Source organism: Carettochelys insculpta, chromosome 17, assembly GCF_033958435.1.
Source record: "Carettochelys insculpta isolate YL-2023 chromosome 17, ASM3395843v1, whole genome shotgun sequence".
NCBI classification, from domain to species: domain Eukaryota; kingdom Metazoa; phylum Chordata; order Testudines; family Carettochelyidae; genus Carettochelys; species Carettochelys insculpta.
This window is the reverse complement of record NC_134153.1, coordinates 6,711,214-6,730,842: the sequence shown is the minus strand read 5'-3', so window position 1 is coordinate 6,730,842 and position 19,629 is coordinate 6,711,214. Positions and strand designations below refer to the sequence as shown.

The 19,629-nt window shown below is 46.0% G+C and overlaps 1 protein-coding gene across 4 annotated transcripts in view; it reads right to left on the bottom strand.

The window, feature by feature from the left end:
• The window catches only part of LOC142021979 (peroxidasin homolog), a 72,653-nt gene that overhangs the window by 18,723 nt on the left and 34,301 nt on the right, over nt 1-19,629 (bottom strand). For 2 of the 4 annotated variants that reach the window (XM_075011336.1, XM_075011337.1), the window contains exons 3-11: nt 18,305-18,376; nt 18,003-18,074; nt 13,949-14,020; nt 11,279-11,350; nt 7,757-7,926; nt 5,853-5,970; nt 3,110-3,279; nt 1,757-2,029; nt 1,180-1,296 (exon numbers count right to left, since the gene is read on the bottom strand). In XM_075011336.1, coding sequence (XP_074867437.1) covers nt 1,180-1,296; nt 1,757-2,029; nt 3,110-3,279; nt 5,853-5,970; nt 7,757-7,926; nt 11,279-11,350; nt 13,949-14,020; nt 18,003-18,074; nt 18,305-18,376 — 1,136 coding nt within the window. Of the gene's footprint in view, nt 1-1,179; nt 1,297-1,756; nt 2,030-3,109; nt 3,280-5,852; nt 5,971-7,756; nt 7,927-11,278; nt 11,351-13,948; nt 14,021-18,002; nt 18,075-18,304; nt 18,377-19,629 lie in introns of those variants that run through there. The other 2 variants (XM_075011338.1, XM_075011339.1) reach the window with 2 other exon arrangements.

Below are 19,629 nucleotides of genomic sequence, written 5' to 3'. Positions count from 1 at the left end.
ACAAACAAGGCTGCAGCACACCCTTGTCTCCTAGGCTGCTCTTTGTGTGCCCTGTGTTAACCCTTGGAACACTCTACCAAGAGATGTGGTGGATTCCCCAGGATCCAGATGGGATGTTTTTGTAAGATACTGGCAAACATGAGTTAACTTCGGTGTTATGCAGGAGGCCACACATGGTGGAGGCAGGTAAGAGGCACACACCTGTTGGCCAGGCTCTCCTCTGCATTTGTGTGGCTTCACAGGCCTGGGCAGCGTCCTGACTCAGCAGAGGGGACAGGTAGGTCAGGCCACATCCCAGCCAGGGGAGGATCTGAAGCTGTGGGAGGTGTTGTAATGAATGACTGGGAAGGATCTGCCCCAGAAATGAATAGTGAGAGCTTGGGTGGGCCCAGAAGAGCACCCTGCAGGGTGGGATTGGGCCAGGGCTGATGTTACCCCAGGGCTGTCCCATGGGCTGGTCTGCACTGGGGCGGAGGGTGAGCAGAACGCTGTTTCCATCTGGTATCTCCCATATTCACTGCAGAATGCCTGGCACAGCTGCCTGCCATGCAAGCTGCTCGCCCATCCCTAAATGCTCCCAGCTTTGTAGGCTCAGCCCCGGACAATTGCTCTTTAGAGACTGGAATCTGGGCCAGCGCCCTGAGACCAGCAGCTAATCTGTCAATAGGAAGTCAAATGAATTAAACTGAGGTGAGCAATGTCATTGTTATTTACAGGATGCTGAAGCCACATTTCCTCTTTCGACCCATAAAGAAGAGTTCAGTCACTGCCTTAGACTCCCTACATCTCACACCAGCCCCTCCCTTTCCTATCTGACTCCAGGTTCCTGCCAGAGACTGCAGGATAGTGCCCTAGCGAACAGCCGTGCCTCTTGGGTACTACCTTCCAATAACCGGAGGGACGTGGGTGACTCAGAACCTGGGATGAAGGTTTATTATGGTTACACTGAGCTCCACGAAGTGGTAGGAACAGCCACGCATTACACACCCACCTCAATCTCAGGACAGCTACCAGCCCAGAGCATGCTGTGGAATCTGAAATCTCACAATGGTGATAAACGTTCAGCTTAATGGGGTGATAACTCAACATCTGCTACCTTTGCCCCAAAGCAGTGGCCTACCCATCATCTCCCAGGCCTGGTGGTTATTTAGAGGAGATGGTAATACTGGAGGGAAGTACCTGCCCTTGTCCAGGTGATGACAGGTGAAGGATGGCCTTCAGCTGTGCAGGAGAAATCCACGCTTTGCCCCTCTGTCACAGTCTGACCAATGGGAACGGACAGGAACCTGGGAGTATCTGAGGGAAGACGACAATGCAGTAGGAAAAAAGCAAAAAACAAGCACAGGCTATGTCTACACTAGGCAAAGTAAGTTGACTGCAGATACACAGTTCAAGCTATGGCAATTGCGTAGCTAGAACCGATCTATCTGAGCTTGGCTCACTTGGCCGTCCTTACTGAAAAAGCTCTTTGGGAGAGTTTCTCCCATTGACTTCCCTTATTCCTCACATCTCACGGGGAGTACAGGGCTCAACTGTCTATCCCTGATAGGTCAATTTCACGCATCCCTACCAGGAATGTAAAACTGAGTCCCGGGAAAATCAACCCTCAGTATGTTGATCTTCTGTGCTTGGGTAGACATAACCTAAGCGACACAGGCATAGGTACTGGGAGCAGAACAGTGCCCGATATACCAGGTACAGTTGCCTGATCAGCAGTTGAGAACTTAACAAGAGTGAATGTCATCAGGTCCCTCACCTTGCACTATAATGTTTGCTGTAGCCTGAACAGAGCCTTCTGAGTTGCTGGCATTGCAGTTGTACTGGCCCTGGTCCAAGAAGGTGACATTTTGGATGTACAGCCCTCCGGAGCTGGTGATGGCAAAGCGGGAATCCCCTGGGAGTGGTGAGCCAGTGCCCAGAGTCCAGATGACATGAGGGGGCGGGTGCCCAGACACCCCACACTCCAAGGTGACACTCTCCCCAACCAGTACTTCTGTGTTCTGCGGCTGGATCACAAAGCTGGGCATGGCTGAAAGCAAGGGACATGTTTCAGACCTTGCTCCCCTCTCCTGCACAGGCCTCTCCAGAACTGGAGAACTCGAGCTTCGCCGGAAAACAAGAACAAATACCACACAGAAAAGTGGGGCTTTACCCAGAATGCATTTCAAACACGGTCAAAGTCCCCTTTCCCAACATGCATCCCTCCACCCAGCCCTTCTATGTCCTCCAAACCAGCAAGATCAATGACTCCTCAACCTCGCTGCATCTCCACTGACTCTGTTGAGATACTGCTGTACACCTTGTCTTTTTCTGGGGCTCCTTTGTCTACTGCTTCTGCTCCCATGCTGCTGCCCATCCCTGCAGAAAGCCTCAGGACAGTAGAGATCCTTTTGACTGGGACGTTTGTCTTCTCCTTCCTTTTGCCATACTTTTCGGCTTGCAAGCCCAACACCTATTGACCATCTTTGACCCCTTCCCCTAAAATTTCCCCTCCTCCAATCCCCTTCTCTCTCTGTACTCAGGACACTATCTCCAGACATACTTTATCCCTGACTCCTCTCTGGAAAGCACCTAGCCCACCATGGGAGTTACTGGAAATAAATATTAGCAGATAATGAATATAACACCACAATTCCAGGGACTTGTACTCAACGAATCGTAGGACTTCCTGACCCTCTCTGGTACGTACACTGAGTCCTTGGAGGAAATCCTCATTCCTACGCAGCCTGAGGAAACAATCCATGCTCTAGGATACTGGATTAGAGTCAGAGAGAGGCAGTCCTTCTTTCTGACGGTTTTAGAGCAGGAACAGAACCTGTCCTAAGATGCGAATGCAGCCTCAGAATTGCAGTGGCCTTCAAATGTGCTTTTTTTTTTTTTTTTTTTTTTAAAAACGGGATGGGATGTCTGGTGGATTCACAAAATTATGATTCCACCCCCACCCCTCCCTTTGCTCCACAACACCTCTCCCAGCTGGTTAGGAACCTCCAAAGCACCAGGTGTTTGGAGACGTTTGCCAAAGTCTGTATAAATAAAAGATGGGCTTAATCTGACTGAATGTCTCTCTTCCATAGTCTGGACTGTCAAGAAGTTTTTAAGGCTCAATTACATGGAGTGCCAAAGTAGCGTAGAACGACTTCCTGTGTCTTGACCTCCCCAGCTATGTTCTTGGCCATGCACTGGTAGACGCCTTTGTCCGATTCTTTGGTGTTCTGTATCATCAGGGTTCCATCCTGCAGCAAGTTAAGCCGACCATCATCTTTCATGTCAATTTCATTACTGAAAAGCAGAGCGAAGATGTTGAAGTTGCAGGGACAGAGGAAAAAACTACAATTTCCTGCGTTCATCATCACCATACAACTATTTATTGCATGCATAATGTTGTTTATGCCTCTTCAAATTATTTTATAACTCCCCATAATTGTCACCAAGTATTTTTTTCCCTATCAACTATCGTATTATATGAAATAATGGCTAGCATACCTTTTACACAGAAAAGAACTACAGGCAGAAACATTCAAGCTTCCTCTCAGCTTGAGTTCCAGCTTTCTTTCCCTTGTTTGCCAAGGACCACACACTTATTTGGAACTCAAAACACATATTGCAGATAGCAATGTCCTTGAAAATTTAAACAGCATAACAAGCAGTTGGAATAACATCTCCCTTGCTAACTCTTGGTAGCAATCCTCTCAGAAATCCTACTTTCTACGGAGAAATAACTGGTTTTATGGCATTCAATTTAATAGGCTGAGATGCTCAAAGACATGGAAAATATTTGGTGAATATTTTGTTGAAAATATTCCTTGTTTCAAAATCTGAAATAAATAGAATGTTTGCTGAAGTTTCAAAATTTGGAAAAAATGTTTAGCAGCAGTAGAAGCTATTGAGAGATAGTGGAAAAGTGAAAAAGTTCATGAAAAAGTATTTGTCACAGGGTTATAAGGTTGAAAAAAAGCTCATTAAAACAACACTTTGGTAAGCTTCATTCAGCTGTAGTAACTTTGTTTTCTTGGATTTTTAATGTAGAGCAGGAAGCTTTTTTGATGGGAAATTTAAAAAAAAAGGAATAAAAGCACATAAAAATAGCATCAAATTATGCAAGCAGCATGATGAAATCAGCCCTAAAGCTTTCTGTGAAGCCAACTTTACTACAGCAGGACTGGAAGTTTTTCACCAGGAGAAGAACTAGGTGTAAATTCAGTGGGGAGTCCTAATAAACATAAGAATTCCAACCCTGGATCTGCGAGTCGAGAAGTATTTTTTCCTCCTGTATACTGAGCTGCAGTTCCTGGAGACCAGTCAGAATTAGAAGGTCACCCTGTTGGATATAATTTGTCCTAGCAGAACAGAACCTGGGAAGGCTGCAGAACAACAAAGGGAAGGAAATTTCTCTCTCCAGACCACCGATGGATCCACCTGGCAGAACAACATGCTCAATGAGCTTTTATTATTTCCTCTTCTCCAGTGTTATTGCCCAGTTTTAGTGGTTTCCAGAGTGGTGAACACATCTTAGTGTGATCCCATTCACACTGCTATCCATGGGAGTTTGCCAGCATTTCCATCACAAAATACCCTTTCAAGAGGAATATAAATCAGCCACAAACATTTGCACTGGAGTGAAACTCGGCCTGCAGGTTTTCAGCAGGGAAGCTAACATTCATTATTTTGGTTTTACTTTTAAGAGCATCCAATTCACCCTCACCAATCCCCATGAAACCAAGCAATAATTTAGCATGCAGAATGCGCGGCTGCTCAAGCCCAAAACATTTCCTTTTTGGGCATTTTCACAGTAACTTTTCAGCACCAAGCGTGACCAGCAGTGCCTGCACTGGCATGGAAGCCCTGCCACCTTCCATTGCAATCTCCGCACTGCGGTGGAATACAATAATTTCCCATTGAAATGCTGATGTTTCCCTGAGCAAACCAAAGTACAGGAGACGGCGTTTTAGTGGTAAATATATCACAAACAGGGTGGTTCCAAGCAGTTCAAAAACTAATCAAATGTTTTCAGAGAAGTTGTCTTCACTTACACAGAGCTCAACGCTCTGAAGATTGACCTCTTGGGTTTCGATTTATGGAAAGGAGTTACTAAATCAACCACTGATCGCGACCCTGTTGACCCCAGTACTCCACTGGCTGTGAGACATAAGAGAAGTTTCCCATTCACCTTCCACAGAGTGGACACCACAGAAATTCAACCTAAGGTAAGCCAGCTACACTATTCTCATAGCTGGAGTTGCATATCTTGGGCTATGTCTACACTAGGCAAAGTACGTCAACCATAGATACACAACTCTAGCTGCAGCAACTGCAAAACTAGAATTGATGTATCTGTGCTCTGCTTACTTGGCTGTCCCTAATGGAGAAGGCTGACAGCAGAGTTTCTCCCATCGACCTTCCTTATGCCTTGTATCTCATGAGGAGTACAGGGGTCGACTGCGACCCCTGAGAGGTCAATTTTGCACATCCACCTTAGAAGCGTGAAATCAAACCCCTGAAGATCAACCCTGAGCAGATTGATCTTCTGGGGTAGTGTAGACATAGACTTAGGTCAACTTCCTCCAGTAGTGTAGACCTGGCCAAAAACAACTTCCTTCATCCTGCAGAATACACTTACAAGTCCTGTGAAACTGTTACTATTCAAGTCCTGGGAAAATATTTCAAATGGAGATGAAGATGGCTCTTAAATGACACAGTTATGGACCAGTGCTGCTAAAATGAAGGTAAATACAATGAATGAAACATGTATTTCGAATTTCTGTGAAATGACGCCTGTGACCATAGGCAGTAAGTGAGGAGTTTGCAGCTCAATAGAGGCTGAAACTCCTACGAACACTGCGTATGTGACTTACTTGTTGTGCAGCCAGATGATCTCTGGCTTTGGGTTTCCTTCTGCCCTGCAGGTGAAATAAACAGTGTTTCCCAACTTGACATCAACATCATGGGGCTCAGTGGTTATGCGAGGCCTCTCTGAAAAACAGCATTTGGCAAAACCCACTCTAGCACTGATAAACTGCACCGTCAATTGCCTGACCACCCTTTGGTTCAATATGAAATATCATAACCGGCATCAGTCAGATTTATTTCTAAAAGCCAGTAAAAACAATACAGGAAAAAAAAGATTCTATATGATACCAGGCTCCAGGAAGCTGTCCCATGCTGTGGTGTTACCTTCTCCTTACTCAGAAGGTGTGGTCCCACCATTACACATTTCAGCTAGGAATATGATAGGATGATTTAACAAGTTACAACACTCTTGACAGATCACTAACATCCCATACCTCAGTTGTCTCATTTCCTTAACATGTTCTATTCCTCGTTTATTTTTGTTTTGAATGCCAGCATTCCAGGAATCGGTTCATGAAGGGACCTTCCCACCTTTTACCAAATCATAGAACGAACCTCTGTGATTAAGACAACGTTCCTATCTGCTTATGCCAAACCGTTGGTAGCTCTGTTGCAGGGTACTGTGGGATACAGCCTGTGAATGAACAGAATCCTGGAAAACCCATAGGCCAATTCAGCTCATATAGCTGTGTACACTAGCCTAACATATATGTGTGGGAAACTCCAGGGTTGAATAAAATTAAAGCCTAAGACCGAGCCTAAAAATTAATAAAGTCACCCTGTTCCCCAAGCCAGGTCAGGCCTATTCTGACTCAATGGCTGAAAATATGGCCTAGGTGTTACTACTTACAATTACAACATGGGCTTACACACTATGACCCCTATTCAATAAAGAACATCTTGTTGATTTCAAGGGGAGTTAACCATGCTTCAGTGCTTGTTTTGCTGAACAGGGATGAATTTAAGCACAAGAGTTGAAGTCTTTGACTCTGATTCAGCAAGATACATAAGCTTATGCCTAAATTTAAGTCTATGAAAAGTCCCACTGAAACCAAGGGGGCTGCTCATGTGATTAAGTACCTTGTTGAATCAGGACGTGTTGGTATTGCAATGAAAGAGACAGGCACTGCTGGGGCACTCATGCCATCTATTTTATTGTTCCTTTGGTAACAGTGCCTATGACACAGTATTCAACTAAGGTGATGTGTGCCTCTAGTGATGGCCACAGGTAAAGAAAAACTAATGGAAGTGGAGGTGCTTTTTTAGCTCAAGCATATGGTTAGGACGACCATATCTCCCTGTCCTAAATACGGGACAGGGAAATGTGGGAGGAGGGGTGACTCTTCCAAGCCCCGGAGAGCTAGAAAGCAGGTGGCAGCCGCTGGTGATCCCCCTGCTTCCACGAGGCTCAGGGAAGTGAAAAAGGAGGGATAGCCCAAATAAGGGACAACGAGTTCTTTTTAAAAAATAAGTCGGGACACCTTTTTGGTGTCCCAAATACAGGATATCCCACCCAATACGGGATGGACAGTCACCCTATATATGGCCTAGTCACTTGAGAAGATGACAGCATTTGTCTCCATCTTCCTGCTTGCAGGTCTGATACTAGAAATCAGCTGAAATGGGCAGTATTGGCTAAAGGCTTGAGAAAAGTAGTAACGCCAGAAGGGCATGGGGTGTAAATTCTCAGCGTGCTATCAACTCCCAGTATGTTGTTTTAATCAAGTCACTTGATCTCCTTAATCACCTCTCATTTCAGCAGTGAAAGCAGATGCAAAGCAGGATCAGAGAGGAAAACCTCCCAGAGATACTCAGTTCAGTCCTTTTCTTGTTTACACCCATGACATCCCACTGACTTCCAAACTGTGCATCCCTGGGCAAATAGATTTCATAACAAAGGCACGCTCACCACAGTTAAATTCTTGGGTTGTCAAGGTGGTGAGGGACCGGCCCTGCAGTTCCCGGGGACTCTCGCAGGTGGCAGCTGTCTGAATATTGCCTTGTTCAGAATGTTTCTTCAGCAGTTCAGCCAGCCACATCAAGTCACAGTCACAGAGCAAGGCATTGGAGTCCAGCCGTCTAGGAGACATAGATCAAAGAAAAGTTATTTTGTTTCCCAGCCCCTTCCCAATCCCCTTCCCCAAACACACACAGTGGTTTGGGCTATACTACGCAAGACACTCGGGGCCAGATTCTGAAAAGAACTCCTGTGCCGGGAACCTAACTGAAGCAGGCCGAGTTTCAGAACTTCATCTGGGCTGAAACTAGAAAATCAGGTCACTGAGACTGTGTCTACACTAGCCCCCTTCTACGACGGGGGCATGGTAATCAGCCTGAGCCGAGGACACTAATGAAGTGCTGCGATGAATATGAAGCACCTTATTAGGCTAATTCTCCCTGTGGCACCTTCGAAGTTGAAAACTTCCAGGCACTGACATGCGGTGTAGCCATGGGCATTTCAGAGTACCCGTACAACTTCAAAGTGCCCTTACTCCCCAAAATTTTATCTATAAAACTCCTCTTGAATGCCAATATTCTTCTCTTTGAATCTTTTGTTACCCCCCATGTCTCACATCTGTCTAACATGCTGCGGAATGCACACGTTTTCAATATGCTCAGCCTTGTTCCTAAGCTAGTCACTTTGCTTTTCCAGATCTTATCCATCGCCTTCAAACTCGCTCTTCCTTTCACTATTCTAGTCACTATTTCCTTGTTACAGACTAAATCATACATTATGTTGATACTACATGACACAGGCTACCATGACCGGAGAGGAGTTTTCATCTTTGTACGCCTGCCCCACCCTTGGGAAATAGGAGTAATACAGGTTGAACCTCTTTAGTCTGGAACTCTCTGGTTCAAGACCATCTGTGTTCGATATGATTTTAGTTGGCCACACCCATGGTAAGTGGGTATCTGGCTAAGTGTCCCATGGTCTCAAAGTTTGTTTACAACTGTCAGTCCTGGCTGTCCGTGTTCTGTGCTGCTATTTAGTTGTAATTTACCCCTAGATGTCTTCTAAGAGCCCAGTGAGCAGTGGACGTGTTGGTAATGCTGCTAGACAATGTTGACCTCCCACCATTAGGCAAATTGTCTGGTTCAGAACTAGTCAGGTCCCGAGGACGCAGGACTAGAAAGGTTCAACCTTTCTGACTTCTCTCGCCTGCAGATGTATTCACCAGGGTCAATTCAAGGTGCAGTCCTAAAGGACACCAAAGAAAATTTTCGACTGTACAACAGTCCTCTTTGGAAGTTGAGCTGTGGAAGGTTCTTGGGTTTCCCTTTGTGAAAAATTGCATCAGAAAAATAAGAAAGGGAACAATGGTTCAGTAAATAAACATTTGGTCGTACAAAAATTCACACCATGTAAGCCTATTTTGCAAATATTTCCCTCATCCTTGACACTTGGATTATGTTTTACAACTTATTATTATGCAACCCAAGAGGCATTTTTTTCAGTATGCAGCACATGTGGAGAAAGCAATGGAACAGGGAAACATGATCCTACCGCAGATTTTTCAACCCCAGGATTTGCACGCAAAACTTTTCATGCTGCTCATGTCCTAAGATCATACAAACAAACAAACAAGGTCTGAGGCTTTTTAAACGAAAGAGGGAGAAAACCAGGAGAAAGCCAGGAGAAGTGAAGAATACTTCAAGTCCCTGTAAAAAAATACTAGAAGACTTCTGACCGCTAGGTTTCTCCTTTCACTGGGTGTATAATGATCAAAAAGAATTCAGGATGGCTAACAAACAGAGTCATTTCATTGACATCACTGAGCCGATGAGGTCCTAAGGCCTCAACCATGCTATGGGAGTGAAAGATTTTGAACACTTCCTAGAACTGGGCCCAAGGAGGGACCCTCAGCTATTTCATTGTGCAGAAGATAACAGCTATTTCAGTCACCAAAGCGAATAACTCAGTGAACTCTGCCCTTGTGTCTTGCTACCAACACACATAACAGTTGTCCCAGAACTATTACATCCCTCCAGCTTCCATCCAAGATTCATCACATGATCCACTGTCTACAACCAAGCCCTAAGATATAACCATATCTGCTCCAGTCCCAGTGACAAGGACAAAACGCTACAGGAACTTCATTCAGCATTCGTCAAACTACATTACCTGCCTGGGGAAGTTAAAAACAAAAAACAAAAACAAAAACAAAAACCAGATTAACAAAGTCAGACAAGTACCCAGAAGTCACCTATTTCACAACAGGCCCAACAAGAAAAATTACAAAACACTACTTGTTACCCCCAGCTTGAAGCCCTCCAAGCACATCATTGACACCCTACAACCCGTATTGGAACACGATCAATCACTCTCACAGGCCTTGGGTGACTAGCTAAGACAACCTCAAGAAAATACTCACCAGCAGCCCCACACCTTACCACAGAAACACTAACCCAGGAGCCTATCCTTGCAACAAACCCCGTTGCCAACTGTATCCTCATATCTGTACTAGTGACACCATCACATGACCTAACCATGTCAGCCGCACTGTCAGGGGCTCACACACCTACACATCCACTAATGTGATATATGCCATCATGTGTCAGAAATGCTCCTCCGCCGTGTGCATTTGACAAACAGTACATGCTCTGCACCAAAGGATGAATGGACATAAATCCAACATCAGGAACTGGAATACACACAAACCTGTAGGGGAACACTTTAACCTCCCTGGACATACAATAAAGGATTTAAAAGTGGTCATTCTTCTGCTAAAGTATTTTACCACAAGATTACAGAGGGAGACATCTGAATTGGAATTCATTTGCAAATTTGACACAGTGAAATTAGGACTTAACAGAGATCTCAGTTATGTTATGCATTACAAGGGCAGTTTTCCCACATTTGTTATTCATAGGAACAATACACATCCTACTTAACTTAATTTCTTCATCTCAAGGTCCTACAAACAGGTTGTCACTTTTTTATCTCCTTTCTTTCCCTGCTCCCTCCTATACAAACCCTGGATTTGAATTGTCTAGTCCAATTATCTGAAGAAGTGGGTCTTACCTATGAAAGCTCACTACCTAATAAATTTGTTAAGCTATGTCTACACTAGAAGCATCCATCTACAGAAGTTACTGTCACAAGAGATGTTCTGACAAAACTTCTGTCGACAGATCACATCTACAAAAAAGCGGATCCACCTTCTGATCCACTCTGCTGACAATAGGGTTCTCCGGAGTTTCTACATGGCTTTTTTGTTGACAGTTTCCATCAACAAAATGGACTTTTTGTGTAGATGCTCCGCAAGTTTTGTTCACAAAACTCTCTAGTCTAGATGTAGCCTTAGTGTTTAAGGTGCTACAAGCCTGCTTGCTACTGATTAACTGAAGTGCTCAGTCTGTCAAATTAGTCTCTAGATCCTGGCCATATGATAAAAGAAAACAATTGTAGGTGACATTGTCTACTTACAGCCGTTTGAGGGATTCCAGCTGAGAGAACGTGCCTGGCTGAATTCTGGAAATTTTGTTGTTGTGCAAAAATCTGTAATGCAGATATCAAAAGTGCCAAAGCATTACACACAGTTCTAGGATAAGAACATGCCAGGTTGAGGCGCAGTTTAAATGTTAAGATTGGTCACCAGAACCTTGCTGACCTGCAGAATTTATTGTGTGTGTGAACATGATACTTTGATACTCTGTAGAGGCTCTTGGGATATTGTTAATTTGCTAGTGAACACAATGCAATATGCAACACTAATGCTGAATGTCTAATGAAATGGCTGACTTGAAACAAAAAAAGCATCAAAATCAGATTCTTAAATCAAAACCATTTCAAATTCTGCAAGGGGCAGGAAGGAAGAGGTTGAATCTCTAGGTCTGGATCCAGCCCTAGAATTTTGGTTCCAGATCAGATCCAAAACTAGACATGATCTACTGGGTACACAGATTCAGGTGTCGCTGAAATTTTGCAAGAGCAGCCATCATTACAAGTAGTCAAGCCACGGAGGCAGGCATTTCATGAGAACCTCCCACGTTAGCCCAGTGCCCTTCAAACCCTAAACCCAAGCATGATTCTAAAAATCAGTGTGATCCTGAAGCCAAATTCCATTCAAATTCTCATACAGATCCAACACCTACCCGTGGGCCTACTGCTAGCTTAAAAACAAGGCAAAACTCTCTCTTCCAGATTGTGAGGGATATTCTTCAAAACTCCTGGTTCTCAGAAGGACAGGATGTTAATTACATCAATATGTCTGAGTGGGGAGCAAGGTGAAATAATTAGTTTATGGTTATTGGAAGAGGGTCTGCAGCCATGTCTAAACTCCAGCTCAAAGGAAAATTGACAGATGTCAGAAAGTAACTCACTGGCTATGTCTACACTAGCCCCAAACTTCAAAATGGCCATGTAAATGGCCATTTCGAAGTTTACTAATGAAGCGCTGAAATACATATTCAGCACCTCATTAGCATGCGGGCGGCCGCGGCACTTCGAAATTGACGCAGCTCGCAGCCGTGCGGCTCGTCCTGATGGGGCTCCTTTTCGAAAGGACCCCGCCTACTTCAAGTCCCCTTATTCCTGTGAGCAGATGGGAATAAGGGGACTTCGAAGTAGGTGGGGGCCTTTCGAAAAGGAGCCCTGTCGGGACGAGCCGCACCAATTTCAAAGTGCCGTGGCCGCCCGCATGCTAATGAGGCGCTGAATATGTATTTCAGGGCTTCATTAGTAAACTTCGAAATGGCCATTTCGAAGTTTGGGGCTAGTGTAGACACGGCCACTGTGTTAAACAATGGCATAGAAAGGCAATACAGAGCCAGGCTAAGCATGTATGCCCTGTGTGGTTGCCCTAAAGTTCAGACACACCTCACAATTTGGATGTGGAGTTTAAATTCCCAGTGTGAACTCCCCTGACATTGAGACCCGGGGTTTTAGTCTTGCAAGTGACAGAATTGTCTAGAACTTCCTGATCTAGGTCCTGATTAACCTGAAGTTCAGGGAGCTTTGGATCCTGGCTTTTTCTCAGGGCTTCTTTCTAGTGTTGGTGGACATAAAGCAGGTTGGTGCACCCATGCAGAGAGGACTCAAACTAAACGCAGAGGGTGAACCTCCACTTGACTTGCTTAGGCTGTGATCTTGTTCCTTTACACAGTACTGAGGAGTAAGAAGGAAAGATTTAATTCTCTAGCCATTCTAGGGCACTACCCACATTTTTCTTGTGATCTTTTTTTCTGATTACATTTCCTCATGGAAACTGCCCAAGAGCAGGGCTGGATAAGCTATTCTGGAGGTTCAGGGCTAGTACATTTTGTGGGGCCACCTAAGTTTTGTGGTGGGGCCAAAATGAGGGGCTCATTGTGCACAAAGGGGCTGCTAGGGACAGGGGTGGTAGTACAGGGTGTGCTGGAGGTAGGGTGCAGGAGGGGGTTGGGGTGCAGGATATGGCTGGGAAGTGGGTTGCAAGGACTGGGCAGGCCTCTGGATGCAAGAGTGGGCTGGAGTGGGAATCCGGGCTTTGGGCAGGAAGGAGAATGTGGGAGGAGGCAGCTCCCGGGGGAAGAGGTGGCTTTTCGCAACCCTGTGCTTGCAGGCACTATCCTGTCCCCCACTCCTATTGGCCACAATTCCCAGCCAATGAGAGTGGCGGGGGGGTGGACCCTGCAGCTGAGAACTACTAGACGCAATATATGCAACTCCAGTCTGTGGAGAGTGGGAATGGCAGCACACAGAGTTGCTTCTCTCCCATATCAGGGACTGCCACACCGTCTTTAGTGGCTGCTTCCCCTGGCCACAGGCTAAGGGGCCCGAGGCTGCAGCCCCTAACCCCTTTCACAATCCAGCCCTGATCATGTGTGTCAGGATGGAGAGCGTACATCCTGGGAATGGCCCCTAATATTCTCACCAAACTTTCCGCTTTGCAAGTACCTAAAGTCTTCTGATTTGAGGAAACTCATTTGCAGGTCTCTCTTCACTTTAGAGGACCAGCTTTGCTCCATGGAAATGCAGCAGAAGAAATCGGAGCCTGAAACTAAACTTCTGGAAACCTTCTCATCCATCACCCAAGATGGAATCTCTTCCCATGGGCCACAAAAGGAAACGTCAAGAGTGTTCTGAACAAGGGAGGCCCCATTGTTCTTTACTTACAGTCTTTCCAGGTTGGGCAGGTCGCTAAAAGTTTCTGGGCCCAAGGTTTCCAAGTTGTTGAAATGAAGGTAACTGGCACAAAAAGAAAAGCACAAGGGATGGTGTTATAAAATCTGACTTAGGAGGCTGAACCATAGCTCACCACTGGCACGAGGCTCCAGGGAAGCATCCATCCGTCAATCAGCTAATGCACAGTTCAGGGCAGATTTTCAGAGGATGGTCTTCACCTTTGCATCTGCAATTTGCATATGCAAAACCATCTAGGGTTGGGAAGCTATGCTCGAGCTATCCATTCCAAGAAACTTCTGTCAGCTCTTCTGCCCTCCTGACTGTGGAAAAAAACCCAGAGGCTAGACTTTCAAAGCTCTCCCCTTAGCCCTAGAAACACTACTAACAACTTACTGTACTGTAGTTTCAGAGGGAGACACAATGGAGCTTTATGTCATTCTTCTGAAGTTGCTGTCATTGAGCTAGTGACTGCAACAGTACCGGGATTTCCCAGCTCCCTGCTGCTACCTAAAGTATTCCCTAACAACTATCTGGGACAGGCCATGGAAGCCTGGAGGAAGGAGAGAAGTAACCTTACACAAGGACATCCCACCCCAATACTCCAAAGAGACAAGGTCAGTGTGAAGGAGCTGTCCTCACCAGCATGCCCCATTCGGCTGTTATTTGGAAAATGCACTCGCCCAACTCCAGCCTGCCTAGGCAAAGGCTCCGGATGGCTGAGTGGCATGGGGCTCTCAGCCCTCCAGTGGAGACTTTCTGGCTATTTCTCCCCTTTGTGGAGTCTCAGGTAAAATGTGCAAATGGCTCCAAGTCAGAAAAAGACCTTTTAAAAAAGATCAACATACAACGAGAAGCTGGAGGCAGTGCTAGCCAGGAGATCAGCCTCATTCCTCAAAGGGGCCTTGGATGGGCCACAGTCCACCTCAGAGTCTGCTGGGTCTCCAGTGCACCATATAGGATGCAGTCTCCTCCCCCTTTCAGCTCGGGGGCCCGTGCTCCCCAGCTGGGAGGGCAGAGGTTCCACTAACCAACAAGCATCTCTCAGAGAGCTGGGAAACTGAAGAGCAGGCCTGCTGCTGGAGGGGTGGGGAAAGGAAAAGGGGGACGTTGCCCCAGGGCCGGGTGATTCAAAAGGAGCCTGGGGCTCCCAACTGCTGCTGCTGGAGCCCTGGGCCCCTTTCAGTTGCTGCTGGAATGCCAGAGCACTGCTCCACATAGCTGTAAGGGCTGGGGTGGGGGCCACGCTGCAGGCTGGGTGGTACTAAACATCACACCCATTCCGCCCAAGGCCCCACCTCTCTCAGGGGTGCACAGCTCCCCCCCAACGCCTGTACCATAACCTGGGTCTGCTGTTGGCTGTGCTGCTGAACAGCTTGCTCATCTCCCTGGCCTGCCTCGGATTGAGCTGCTCCCACCATTTACATTCTTGTCCCATCCTGGCATGACTTGCAGCTACTCCAGCCCATAGCAGCTCCTTTACCCCACTGTGTTCAGCAGAGCCATCTCGTAGACTTCAAGGCCAGAACAGGTCATCCTGACTCTCCAGTCTGACTTCTGCACATCCCTGGCCACAGACCCTCACCTCCCACCCTCCTGTCATAGACCTCTGGCCGAGTTACTGAAGGCCTTGAATCACGGCTTAAAGACTTCGAGGAACAGTGAATCCACCACTGATGATAGTTTAAACCTGTCAGACTACAGGTTGAACTTCTATAATCCGTAACTCTCTCGTCCAGTAACATCCGAAATCCTTCATGATATTAGACAGACGACCACTTATCATGGGTGTAACCATGTTTCCTGTGGTCTCAAAGTTTGTTTACAGCCGCCAGTCCTGGCTTCAGCATTCCGTGCTGTTATTTAGCTGTAATTTACCCCTAAATGTCTTCTAAGAGCCCAGTAAGCAGTGGAAGTGTTGGTAATGTGCAAGACAATATTGACCTCCCATTGCCAGCAAATTCTCTCGTTTGGTACTGGTCAGGTCCCGAGGATGCCAGCCAAGCGAGATTCAAACTGTAGTGGACGTGGGGACAAACCATCCTCAACTGGCAGTGAGTGGGGTGGTCACATGGAGTGACAGCAGTTTGCTCTGGGCTTAACATGAGCAAACCAGCTCTGCTACAACTTCTTAAATCTGGGTGATGTTCTTGGCTCCACTAAAATTCCAAACCACACGGGAAATGCTCTGAAATAATTACAAAAAATACCTAAATATTGAAGTGGCAGAGCAGCCTCCTTCCCTTATGTCACCCACATATAGCTCCAGGGGTGACTCCCGATAACTCTACCAGTCTGTGTTTTACCAGTTGCAACCAACTGATTCTCAAAATGGTGCCAAAAGTCAGTGCACAACTGTTCCATTCATAATGGAAGGACTTGCGATAGAAGGTTGGCCATCAGAATAAAGACCAAACCACCGTGACTCTGATTCTATTGCCTGTAATGGGGGACTTGTGAGTTTCAATAAGTCTCAGCCGCATGCTTTCATTCTGCTGGAGGAAAACAGCTGATGCTGTCTGTCAAACAGGTTTGAGTTCTATGTGAAAGTTGGCTTGTGGGATGGATTTGAGCAAGGCCAATTTACTTGGAGAAAAGCCTGTTTCAGGGGTTGGAGACAGATGGGGGATTTTATTCCTCTGACATCAAATCTGGTTTGTTCATTGTTCAAACATGGTTATGGCCAAAAGTGTGTTTCTAAAAAGGGCCCCTTCGCTACAGCATCTACAGGATTCTTCTCAATCTTTCTGCTGAGCTTATTTGTAAGGAAAATGTACTAGATACAGGTATTACGGTTGGAGTTGCAGATAACCAGCTGGATTGTGCTCTCTCTTATACAGCAAAGTAGCCAGTTACATTCCAGCTGTAAAACCTCTGTTGTTGGTGATAACACAACAAGCAAAAAGGGCAAACCATTGGCTTTATCCTCCAGCAAGTTAAAGTAGTTTCTGCCCTCCTGCCCTCCACCCTCATTGTGCACCAGGGACTTCTCATGAACATCCTATTGTGCCTGCACAAAAGATGCTATGGAAGACTTAACTCCTTCATTTTCTTACTCCACCTTGGCCATGAAGTGGTGACAGGTGGGAAGAAAAATTTCACTGACTGACCAAACTAGCTGGGGCAGCATTACAGAGTGCCAAAAAATATCATCGTTAGAAGATCCAGTTGGTAGGCAGAATGTAGGCTCCCTTCATCCCTAGGCAGCCCAGGAGATGTGGTATGAAGGTCTTTCTATTGTTAGGTACCTCAATAATCTTCTCCAAAGTTGGACTTCAGCAGCAATTTTAATGCATGCAAACAACATAATATTAACATGTGCTATAAACACTCAGTTTTCCCAGCTGCCTCTTCACTTCACCCATTTGCTTCCAACAATTGGAGCTGGCAACAGACTTTGCCAGACACTGGGTAATACGGGGCAGGGCTTGGCTCCGGGCCTCCCAGAAGGGACAGGGCCTCAGGGAGAAGGGGTGGGGCCTCAGGGGCAGCCAGCCCTCAGTGTCACCTGGATTGTGTTGTGTGGGGCTTCAATAGGGATTTAAAGTGTTTGGAGGCCCAGACCCTTTTAAATCACCAAGCCACAGTGCAACTGCTCCTTTTACCCCCTCTGTCACTGGCCCTGAGCTCGATGAGCTGGGCTGGACAAAAGAAAACCTAAAACAAACGGCCAGATACAGGGCCCGCTCCAGTGACACAAAGCAGCAGGAAAGCCAGAAGATCGGCTCCACTCAGGCTCAAAGTCTTCTAGTGGATCCCACACTTCCTCCATAACCTACCAGCACAAGGAAACGCTCTCGGAAAAAGGATGAAGGAGGAAACATGACCCAGGCATTCCAGAATCTCCAGCTGCTGTAACATCCCTTGGGGCCACAGGCAGCTGAGTGAAAGTGAAAACAGTCTGCAGCATTGATCAGTCAGGGTGGAAAGACCAACCCTTCCTATCACTGCTGTCCTTAAGAGCTTTGCAGAGCAGAGGCACCTTAATGTGTGTTTCTAAAGTGACTCATATTCCCAAGTTGCAAACAGTGTTTTTTTTCCTACTTACAGCTGTTCCAGGGAGTGAAGCCCCTTGAAGGCATGTTGCTGGATCCTCTGAATTTCATTTTTGTACAGGTAGCTTTGGGGAGAGCAGAGACAGTTTAAATGTCAGGAAAATTAGACATTGCCGTGTTCAAGAGATGACAAAAACGGTTATAAATCCAGACCCAACTGGAACGTTCCCACTTAATATTAACTGGGGCATACTTATTTCAAGGCCATCTAGAAGATCTGGTCATGCAACTTGTGCATTTCATCAGCAGATGTAGACACTATTTGATAATATAGGCTTTAGAGGTGCCAACTCACAGATATTTCAAGTTCTGCAGAGCTTCGAAGGACCTTCTTGCAATTTGTTTGATCAAATTATTGTTCAGCAGCCTGTTAAAAAACAAAAAGAAAAAACACACATAGGAATGCAACATACCTGTGACTTGTACAATAACCCCGTGTAGCAGAGATACCTGTTGAGAAATCTTAGCTGGAGAGTGTAGTAACTAGGACCTTGTTTATAATAGAACACAGACCTACTCTACACTACGCTACCCTTGTGGAGCTAAGAGCTGCAAATTCAACAACTCGAATGGGGTAGCAGAAGTTGATGTACTTACTGCCCTGTCTTCCAGGCAGTAAGGTCAGAACGGGCTGCTCTCCTGTCCACTCTACCCACCCTTCTCATTCTGGTGGAGTACTAGAGTCAAAGTGAGAGCACTTGAAGATCAATTTATCATGTCTAAGCAGACACAATAAATTGCCAGTGGATGGATTGCTGCAGTGTTGATCCATTGAGTAGTGAAGACAAGCCCATCGTTATACCTGTATGTTAGACCGGTGCTTCCCCCGGGGGTATGTGTCTGTATGCACATGGGCGTATCCCCCACCCTGTCGTACAGGAAAGGGAATAAACATACCAGTCTAAGTATATCTTTATAAAGTACAAGGAGTTCATGTTTACCGAACTTTGCTCAGGTCCGTAACTCAATTAAGATTTGTTTTTCTTCATTTGAATCGTTGTTTTGGGGTGGAGCTGGGGATGAGGGGTTCAGCATGCAGGGAGAGAGGGTAACCCCAGCCCTGTCTTACCACAGCAGCTTGAAGCCAGCTGAACAGTGCCTCCAGTGGGCACAGCTGGGGAAGAGGTGCATGTCCCCAGCCAGCCCCTTTCACCTGCCTGATGATTGTGTCTCTTTTTTGTATGATTTTGTGAGAACCAATCCCATTCTAGGTTTCCCCATTGTCCTGACCCAGCCAAACCAGTATATTGCTTTAAGTTATGGTAAGAGGAACCTGTGTACTGAGTTTGGTGGTTTTAGTGCTTACCATTATGAGGAGTTCTTGAATAGACAGACAGACAGACAGACAAACACTCTCAAATATATATGCAGTAGATAAGGAAATAATAATTGTATCCATACTTGTCCTGGTCTAGTTGTAATGGTGGAAACAAAAACAAAACCACAAACCACTCCCCTGACCCAGGGACACTGATGTAACTTCTAAATGTAGATAAGGCCCCAAACGTGCAAATTCAGTAGCTGTCCCACAGCAGAAGACAGCCTCCTGAGACCTGGTTTACACTTAAATATTGGATTGTCCTTGCCGCATTGCTCAGGGCTGTGAAAAAATGTGATGCC